The sequence below is a fragment of the Cariama cristata genome, unplaced genomic scaffold, assembly GCF_000690535.1.
Source record: "Cariama cristata isolate BGI_N322 unplaced genomic scaffold, ASM69053v1 scaffold4741, whole genome shotgun sequence".
NCBI lineage: Eukaryota > Metazoa > Chordata > Aves > Cariamiformes > Cariamidae > Cariama > Cariama cristata.
In genome coordinates this window covers 15,266-26,326 of record NW_009599684.1, presented here as the reverse complement: position 1 = coordinate 26,326, position 11,061 = coordinate 15,266, and the positions used below count along the sequence as shown (strand labels likewise).

General features: G+C 37.5%; 1 protein-coding gene across 1 annotated transcript in view; it reads right to left on the bottom strand.

The window, feature by feature from the left end:
* Window positions 1–9,976, bottom strand: part of LOC104168968 (nuclear factor of activated T-cells, cytoplasmic 3-like) — a gene marked incomplete at its 5' end in the record, with an annotated part of 56,260 nt that extends 46,284 nt beyond the window's left edge. Inside the window, 1 exon segment of the mRNA XM_009709759.1 lies at window positions 8,845–9,976. Coding sequence (XP_009708061.1) covers window positions 8,845–9,976 — 1,132 coding nt within the window.
* Window positions 9,977–11,061: the final 1,085 nt, after the last annotated feature.

Below are 11,061 nucleotides of genomic sequence, written 5' to 3'. Positions count from 1 at the left end.
TGCCCTTCTCTGGACTCGCTCCAGCACCTCAACGTCTTTTTTGTAGTGAGGGGCCCAAAACTGAACACAGTGTTCAAGGTGCGGCCTCACCAGCGTCCAGTACAGGGGGACGATCACCTCCCTAGTCCTGCTGGCCACACCATTGCTGATACAGGCCAGGATGCTGTTGGCCTTCTTGGCCACCTGGGCACACTGCTGGCTCATGTTCAGCCGGCTGTCGACCAACACCCCCAGGTCCTTCTCCACCAGGCAGCTTTCCCAGCCAATCGTCCAAAGTCTGTAGCGTTGCATGGGGTTGTTGTGACCCAAGTGCAGGACCCGGCACTTGGCCTTGTTGAACCTCATACAACTGGCCTCGGCCCATTGATTTGTTCTCAAGGAAATATTTAGTCTACACTATTAGGCGAGGATCACCAGCAAAACTGTTAAGACTTTTAACTCACCACAGTTATTTTATCAGTTGTAAACTGCACTGAACTTCAGCAATCTCTGATAGTTTGGAATTTACATAAGTTCAAAATTTAGTGCGGCATTACTCTTAAAATACCTGGAACATGTTTAAGAATAAGAAGCTCAGCTGCTTCAGAAATGAGCAAATGGCATTACAAAGAGATTTCTGCCTCCCCCAGCTTACAAACAGCACGATGGCATTGGCATTATTGGTAAAGCCGTCTAACTTCACATTCAGAACCCAGAATCCAGATCAGCTGCTGACTGGGTTTTTTTTAAAGTTATCTTAGATCAAAAAATTAAAATAAGTAAGAACCGTTGTTATTTAAAATCCTTCACTTTTCAGACTTGATGGAGGAGGAACACATTTGTAGACACTTTCACATGTTTCATTACAGAATTCTACTCAGTTCATTACCAAATTACTGTTACAATTGCTTGTGACTTAGTCTTTTACAGAAGTTTCTCTAATTTTTTGTTTTCTTTAAATGAGTAAAGACCTTAACAATGTGGTGATCTACTAGTGAAGCACCAAATCACATGTCAGGAAACAGAAATAATGAGTGACACTCATGCTAAAACTTTCGTTAAATCAAATCTTAGCATGTTGTTGAAACAGCACCAGAATGTAAACCTTCTTCCAGTAATACCAAGCAAGTTTTATAATCTGATTAATGCGAAAGCCTCCAAAAGCTCATACTCCTATCACATCAAGATTAAAGGCTTCAGAGAATAGCAGCTATTAAAGGAAACTGAGAAGGTAAAGACGAAACGCTTCAGTAGCATCCTCAGCAGAAGGCACTGCATTTAAAATTACCCCTTCAGTGATAACTTTATCAGTATTCATTTAACAGATAACTTCTTCCTCCGCAACTGTTATCTCTAAAATAGAACTGATTCAGGCTGCGCAAATTGATGAGGAAATATCTAATGTTCAGCGTAAGGACAGCCAAATGTATCTATATGGACTTCAGTATTCAGCTCTGTAGAAGTCAGGGCCCAGCTCATGGGTTGACTATGCCTCTCTTGCAGAGGAAGAAACAAACCCCAGAAACAAGATTGCTTGTTTGCACTTGACTATGGCTCACAGCAGTATATGTGAGATAGAAGGAAGAATAAAGCCTATGAGAGCCACTAAAAATAATCCATTTAAAAACCTAAAACAGTTACCTTCCATTTGTAGTACTCTTCCTGAGTGGTAATTCATTGGACAAATAGCTGGGGCTCTGTGCAGACAAACTGCTAATGCCAGCACCTCAGCTGAAGCACATGTGCGATTAGCTCAGTTTTAGTCTAATGCTCTCCTGGACTCCTTCCTTAGAAAGTTTTTGAACACAGGTGGAACCGAGATAAGAACTCATTTTAGCCACTCTGTATGAACCTGTTCCTGCCTCTTTGTAGTGACTAATTCTAGTCATAACCTTTCAAAGATACCCACTAGGATCTCAAGATGCTTGTGAAAGTTCTTATTTCCTTTGTTGGTTAACATTCACAGATCTCCTAGAGTGATTCTTTTGTTATTTCTTAGTTGCAGCAAAAATAACATTTTCCACTTACAGCTCTTCCCAACACATCAAAATCTGTCACTGTGGGAAAAAGCTCACTGACCATACAATGGATATTCCACATCTTTTCCTCATCCCAAGTTTCTGCAGAGATTAACCAACAGCGTATCCTGTGACAAGTCAATGTTGCAACACAGTAACCCCCTGAGAATCTCAAACCATAACCATGATCCAATACTACGGTCCTTTTCCAGAATGCTGGTAGAGCCAAAATACTGCTCTGGTTGCTCTTCACTGCCTAGAACAAAGCAACTTTTCCCCTGTTGGAGTAATTTTGGAGTTAAGAATTTTGGGGCCTTTCCAGTTGCCACAGTGGCTCATCAATAGACTTTTAAAATACTGTTTACATTCAAAATATCACTGTTCTACTACTAGCAGACCTATATTAACCATACTTTCAGAGTATTGATACAGTACACTGCCAAGTAAAATCTGCATAATTTCAGAATGAAGTAGAGAGCTGAATCGCGTACAGCACAAAGGTCCCATATCAAACACTACCTGAATTTCTCTGGATACATTAATGGCATGTAAACATTACAGCAATAGCCTAGCTTATTAAAAAAATCTAAGAAGTACAAAGTTCTCTTGCTTGCCTCACTTAAGTGGGTCTTTATCTTCAAAGTCAGTGATCAGCAAATCTTCTCCCTTTAAAGTTTTGCTAACGTAGCATTGCCAGTGTTTTTCTATTTATCAAAATAGGATGATAACTACTTAGCAGACTAAGTGTGCCTATAGTCACACTCACACTGAAAGATTTATTCTTAAAATGAAGATGAAAGTCCTAATAGAATAGAACATATTTCTGTTCCTCTCTATTCCCCAGACTTCCAAGAGAAGGATTCAGAGAGCGAAGCAACTTTTCTGGATACTGGGCCATCCACCACTATGTTTAACCTACTTTTATCTGAGCCAGTAAGCAACACTGTCAGCAATCCTAGTTTCCAGAGGTAACTGCCAGATAACTGCAGGTAAAACACTCTCAAGTTGCCATTAAGTATCCATCACTAAAGAGATTCCTGAACTGTAAATACGTCTATCAAAGCCTGTTTGTTCATCACCACTGGAACAAAGAAACTACTTGATATCCTGTCACTTCTCAGTGCTCTGGATTAAATTTGTGACATCGCAGTCTGAAGACATCAGTTTATATAGTAGTTTTTAAAACAATGTATAAGCCTCTCAGTATTCCATGAGGGAAGACACAATACAAGAAACTAAGTTTTATTTCAAGACTTTTTCCCATTAATGAATACTGCCTGGTTATCTACCAGATATAAAAGCACCATTTGTTACCATCAAATACTTCAGGGGTTAAAGAAAGAAAGAAAAAAAATGAATGACTTGTTAAGTTTACCACCCCACAAAGTGCCTATTTGCTTGAGACACAAATTAGATTCTCAAGATCTGCTTTAGGGAACCTAAAACTTACTGTTCCACCAACCATTCATGTTAAAAGTTGTAAGTTTAAAGCAAAAGAAAACAAACCAACAAACTTAGAAGCAAAAGTAACAGAACCCCCACTGTTTTTAATTGCCTCATCATTGACCACTCTTCCAACAGAATGCCCCATGTTACCTACATCAAGACTGGCCACATCTGTGATGGTTGTTAACTCCAGAACACCATAACCATGATTGTTAACACCATAAATGCTGCTGATCTCTTATGAATTGTACTTTTAGTGACAAGTCCTCACCAAAGGTACGTATTATATTACATTGATTGCTCAGTACATGTTTCTGAGTCATCCCTATACTCTTTTTATTCCCCTTGATCAAGTTTAAAAAAAGTATCGTAAAACAGACTTTCTAATTATTTTTTTTGCAATTTCTGGAAATCTTACACCTGTGAACCTGTTTGAGGGGACATGGATCAGACACAGAAGAGCTATATACATTGTAACTGAGAACACTAATTTCTGTAAAACAAGTATACTTCTCACTTCAAAATACTATTTGCTACTCATCTTTCTAACACAGCAGTACTCGAGGAGGCTGTCTGGAATCTAAACAAGAAAATTTTAATTCAAGGTGTTAGTCCTGAAGAGCTCCCCAGTATTACATGGTTCCATACGTATTTACTAAATACCTACTAAATAATAATTTCACAAAGTTTCAAAAAGATTTAAGGATATACTTAAGATAATTCACAGGAGCATACTAATCCCTTTCAGATGGTGCCTCAGTGTGAGCAAGCCAATCAAATTTAGATGTTTGAATACGAATAGACTCCAGGAAGAAACACTTTTTCTGGTATTTTTCTAGACTACTTATAACTTATACTGACATATGCTATCTAAATAAGAAAGCTAACTCGAAGCATCTATGTTTCCCTTCCAACAACCAATAAGGTATTTGGGAAAGGACTGAAAGAAGAAGAGAATCCAATGAAGAAAAGAATCTGAAATAACTTTATGCAAAAGCCCAGAAATAGGTCTTTTAAAGAGATTTCATTAAAAAAAAGAGAGTTTTGTTCTGTGAGTAGAACTCAAGCTCTAGCAGTAGATGTGCAAGAAAAAAAAAAATATCATAAAACTAGCATGTTCACAAAATGTTGGGGTAATAAGCAAATGGAGAGGTCAGTTCTATTATCACTACATTAAGATCCCCAAAGGAAAGGGATTTTCCAAGTGGAGGGGAGGGAGACATGAGAATTACAGATAAAGCGATTTCTTATCCATCATCTTGGGGAGTAGAAGAAAGGGGTATCTTAAATAACAGGAACAAGAGTAACAACATAATAAATAAAATTACCAAATAGCTTCATTGCTAAATATTCTATAAAATGACGAATTTAATCTGCCATGGAATGAGCGCTCATCTGCCAAGGTACTTTGTTAATGACATCATCGACAGATACCTTCACTATTCCTAGATAGGAAAGACACTACCTAGTTCCTTTTTGCCTATTTGAAGGGAATTGTTGCACTTGTTCTGTCCACTGGTACTTGTCTAGACTTTGACAAGGAAGCAGAAATGTGACTCAGGGCACATAATACACATACATTTTTCATGTGCTACACACTGGCAGATTATAGGTTTCCGTGACCAAATAACAAGCTGTCATCTAACAAAACTGTTTGGAAAACATCTGAAATAAAACTGAAATGCTCAAAAGCATGTTACACATTTTTAAATTTTAAGTACTGCACACTTATGGAACATAGAAGAAAGAAGGAAAACATGGTCAGGACAGGATAAACTAGATTACAAAACTGTAGATAGCATTCAGAGAAGAAGCTGCCATCTGCACATTTCACACCATGTCACATGTGAGGCAAATGATCCCCATTTCTACCAGGGGTCAGTTTATTGCAGCTGAGCGCACACTGGTCAGAGTCACTTCATATGCTTGGAATCAATACTCCAGTTTACTTCATGCACTACTTTGTACTTGACGATAACAATCAAGACATTAAAAAAGCATATTAATTGTAATATGTATTGTAATTTATATTACAATTAATATATTACTATATATAATAAAGATATAAATTGCAATTAATGTCTAACTCGTTATAACAACTGAGGTGCTCACTTTTGGTCACTGTCATAAACTTATTTAAGAAACAGTGGATCTTCTTGCATTTCATTTTTATTCATAAAACATAAGAGTCAACTTAGCTCCTCTATAAGCATCAGAATTATAAAATATTGTATGACAGAACGAAATGTTTTAATATACTGAAGATGCATACTGTCACAGCACCCGTGGAACAGGCTACAACTGCTAATTCAACATTTCACAGAGGATGCAGCTGCCAATGCAGCCATTTCCACTAATTCAATAGTCAGACTACATTTTTGGCAGCAAATGTATACAGCTTAATAGTTTTATTTGGTTCACTTGTAAATAGGTATAGTCTTTATTGTCTTCTGCTTGTTTGCCCATTTTATGTTTAGAGAAGTTCTTCGATGCCAGCTTCTAAATAAATTCTGACATTTTAAAAAAAATATTTTACTTCTTAATGAAAACAGTAAAATTGATTTTTATTCAGTTCTGCTCAGTTCTCCCCCCTACAAGAGGAAGCAGGTTTAACTGAGTATCTATTTTTGTAACTATTTTGGGCATCCCACAAAAGATCCATAGATCCACACCCCATCTTACCACATGCCTATCCGTTCATGTGCTTTTACCCTTCAGTAGCACTTAAATTTTATGAGCTATGTTAGCCTGCAAGCTAACAAAAATGCCAAGTTAGGACTGCTGGGTATCCTACATAAATAGAATACAATTCCAAAATATATAACTAAGGAAAAATAGTTATTGTTGCTTTAATGAGAATGAAAAGATGCTAGTAACAGACTGAACAACGTTTAATAACGGATAAGCAGACTGCAACAGAATTTAAAAAAAAAAACAACAAACAAAACAAAACCAAACTTGAAGACAGTTAACGTATTTGTCAAGACAGTAGTTTCAGATCTAGTAAAACAGTATTTTCCAGCTAGCAGCTTTGCATCTTTACTGTTAAACTTCACATTCATAAACAGTTATGCACAAGGACATTAAAGGAAAAAAAAGAAAAAGAAAAATCACTTCTACTCACTAAAATCCACACATTTCTGAGGAGAGGAGAAATTAAAATCTGTGGTTATACAATTATGCAAAACCAACAAAATGTCTGAATAAGCATTGTTTAAATTTAGATATTAACAATCTAAGCTGGCTGACGACTTCTAAATAATTTAAACAAAACTTAATTTTAAAATTAACAGAAGTTTTGTACTAATAAAAATAAGCCTTATGTGTGACACAGATCTATCAACACATAGGAATATGTTCAACAGTAAAACTGAAAAGCTCATTGTTAGAACTCAGATGAACACTGAAGTCTATTTGATAGTACCCATTCGAAGCAACCCTTTGGGAAGCTCTTAAAGCTACAATTCACTTATAAACCGATACTTTCAGGGTGCAGGGAAAGATCCTTAAAACAAATGGAAGGTATTTCACCCATTTGTGTTTGTAACTTCCTTCTTAGGTACTCAATAGCAAAAGTTAGAGCTGATTTTTCTGCATTAGTTCTTTGCCTAAAAAGCATATGGAAAGGGTCAGCTATCACAGTCTTTAAAAGATGACTGAGCGCTCCTATATTCCATAAGATGGACACCCAAGAGACTATTCATGTACTCAACAGAGAATGAGAACAGGTATTTTTTTCCAACAGGATTGTTCATCTGACAAGTCATCAGGAAATAATACATCAAGATGTTAAAATGATGCAAGAATGATATCCGAATTTGGAAAAAGCCACTAGAAAGCGGAATTACATAAAAACCAGCAGATTGCCACGAAAGCCAGCATCCACTCTTCAACAAGTTGTGCTTTCGAGGGAGGTCCCCAAAAAGAATACCTCTTCAGTAAGCTTGGCTTACTGGGCAATAGTTAATTCTAGTTTTCTGCTAAGAATTTAAAACTCTCAGAGCCAGGGAAAAAAAAAAGTCTGCTATCGGGCATCTTTGAAGCTTGGTCAGAAACATTTCTTTATTTTGCTTCACTTACTTTGGAGGAGGAAGTGGTGGGGGAGGAAAATGTTAAAACCATGAATATTTTCTAAGCCATTCTTAGGGAGTGTGAAAACAAGTGCTTTGCAAAGGCGACTTTACAATGCGAAGAACACTATATTTTGTCATTAACTTTTAGGACTTAAGCTTTGCCTTTTTCAAAATAACGCATTTATGTAGAAAATCCTCTCCCCCCCCTCAACCTGTAATTCCTTCATCCACTACATCCTTGAAGAGCAAATCTTAAGCATTGCCTGTGGACAGAATAATACTATTTTAATCAAAGTAATTTTAAAATCAATACAGACAAGCACGGAAAAACTGACATTTAAACCTATAATATGGCTTTTATATGGGTAATTGTGCTTTACAGATATTACTCTAATGTGCCTTTCTTACAAAATGTCCACACAAAAAATGTCTGCAGCTTCTTCCTCCCGGTACCTCTCCACTCCTTATTTTTAAAACCTATCAGAGCAAGGAAAAAGTTCAGGAATCGAACCGATAACTTGAGGTGAATAATCACGTATCTGTCCATCCAGAAGCAGGGCTGCCTAAGGAGTTCTGATTTTTATTCCACACACTGCTTTGTACTGGCAAAGTGATTGCAGAAGCTATATGGTTGGAAAGGTCACAGAACTGCTCCATCTAAAAAGTAATAGAATGGGAAGGAAGGTGAAATTTTCCCCCAAACTGAACTAGTTCCCTCTTCCAAGTCTCTACAAATCATCCTGCTAGCACATGACAGGACTACAAAAGGAAAAGAGATAAACTCAGCACCACAGTGGTGGAAATACCCTTGGAATTACAGCCCAGAAATCAATTCTTTCTGGATGATTTTCAGTATGGAAAGCAAATTTTTTTTGTCTATTCCATTTCTAGAATTCTGTCAGCACAAAGCAGCAAGTAAAAATAAAAGCAAATAAACTCCCCACCTCTTTTGTGGTCTCACAGTTTTACACAATCATGTAAGTCAGGTTTCTTTAGCTATATTAAAATGTTAATGGTTAGATTAGATCGAACTGCAAAGCACGCACAAAATCTGCAGGCAATTGATCCAGCTGGGCTCTGTGCATGTATGCAAACAAACTTTAAATAAAACTAATCCTATGTTATAATGCAACTACTGTATTTTTAAAAGAAGAAAAATTTGGGTATTTGGTGTCTCAACTTGTTTTTCCCTAATTATATCAACTCCCTGCCTAAAAGAAGTTTTCTCTAAGAAGTCTTAATGCATTACTGAAATATAAGCACATTTATGTCTATTTAAGATGCACAGGAAAGGAAAAATGGGAGGGAAGGACTTTCTAACTACTTACCGAAATATAGGAGTATGACCAGGCTTTGGTTTGTTCCAAGTAAAGTGCGAAGGAACAGAAAGAAATTGGTCTCCAGGCAAATCTTTTTTCAAGGTATGCTGAGATCCAGAGCAGTCATCCACTGCAGTTTCAAGGGATGATGATAAGTTACCCTGTTCTTCAGGACAGAGATCTATTTTTCCTGATAAAGTGGCAGTCTGATCCTCTGAGGTCTTTCTTGTTTTTAGAGGAATATCAGTCTCTGTACAACACTGAAATGGTGAAAGGCCAGAATTAAGGCCTTGTACGTTATGGATGGAAGTGTTTAGCCACGTGTCTTCTGTTACGCTTCCTCTGGGAGAATGGCCAGGTGATGGAGTTGGAGAATGGTGAGGAGACAGAGAACCAGCATAGCAAATCTCAGCACTGGAGTGTCGTCGTTTCCCACAGGGGGATGTAGGTCTTGATGAGGGCCTTGATGTCGGTCTAGGGCTTAGCCAATTTTCATCTGTAATACTAGTTCTAGGAGAATGACACGGGGACTGTCTAGGTGACAAGGCATGCCCAAATCCATAAGGCTGCTGCCAAGATTCATCACTGGGCCCTCTTGGAGAACCACCAGGAGATGCCAAAGGAGAGCCAAGGGTAAATCGAGCAGCTGCTTCATTTAGCTCTGAGTCTACATCATCATAAACATGGGAAATGGATTCACAAGAGGAAGCATCTGAAAACCAACTTCTGGATGAAATGCTGCTGGCAGGACTTGGACTAAGGGATGATTCCCTATATGATGGCTCAAGAGGAAGATAGAGATGGTCCCGTGATGGTCTTTCCATATACTCATTTTCTGTGCCATTTGTGTGCAATTCATCTTCATTGGTTTCAATCCCTTGATGACAGTTAGGTGAAATAGATGTAATTTGAATACTAGGGCACTCAAAGGGCTTGGGTCCACCTAGGGGACTGTATTTGGATTCTGGTACCTCACAGGTTCCTTCATAGTTCTTATGACTCTGAAGTCTTGTAGGTGGTGAGAGAGGAGAGGAGTGAGACTGCAATCCATGGCGAGGAATACAAATTGGCTGATTTACAGAGGATGATGGTTGGTCTACATTGAAGATGTATATGGATGCACAGTCATCTGACTCAAGATCTGAAAACAAAATTAAAAAAAAAAAAAAAAAGAGGAAACGAGTCAGAATGCAATAGTTGGAAAAATGCCACAAACAAAATTTTTTCCCAGGTATGGCCTGTTTTCAACATCTTAGACATTTCCCATTATGCTAGCCACACAAAATAAAGCTAGTTCTGCATTTTAAGTTTTCCCCAGCCATATTTACAGCTACATACGACTACAGCATAGTTTTCTGTCATAAATCTTGTTTTCAACCAGACTCCACAGTTTAATCACATCTTCAGTGGTTGAAAACACAATACACACAGAAAATGGGTTTAAAAACTTGAAAGGATCTAAGCTGGAACACTCAGTTCAAACTTTATCTTTCGTAACTACATTCCATTCATAATTAAAGTTTTTTTCATCTTAATCTGTTCAAAAACATTGACATGAATAGGACTATGATACTTTCTGCAAGCCCACTAGTCAATACTTAGAAGCACTGGAATATCGCATACATAATATTTATCTCCTCTAACACTAGAAAGCATCTTACAGTGACTCAAACCTCAATAAAGATTATAAGCAACTAAAAATATTCTATCAAAAGAGGTCTAACAAAGAATATTATTAAAGACACTACGAATAATCTTATTCCAAAGATCTTTTTTGGTTGCTTAGAAAACTCTCAAGTGCCCATCCCACAGAACACCATTTTTCAAGTGCAGTTTCATGAAATTTGAGCACAAGTTGTTCAGGGGGGAAGGCAAAACAAAATATTCTCAGATCTCACTAACTTATCCAAAACACAGGAAATATTCCAAAGAAAAACAAGCAACTGAGAGACAGTGCAAGTTCAGTTAACAAAATCAGCAGCTTTGTCTGAACTGAAGCAGATTTTCTTGCCTCACTTCTCAATACTGAATTAACTGCCAGTACGAGACATTTGTCTGAAACAACAGTAGAAAACACAGCTTTTTTTCTTATTTTGTAACCACTACGCTTCCACTCTTGTTTCTTTCCCCTTGTAAAACAGAGCCTTCCCTCCATAATTATAGAAAGTAAGTATGCAGGAGACCTCAGGTGTTCACTAGTCTATCATCTCCTAGCAGATGAAATTA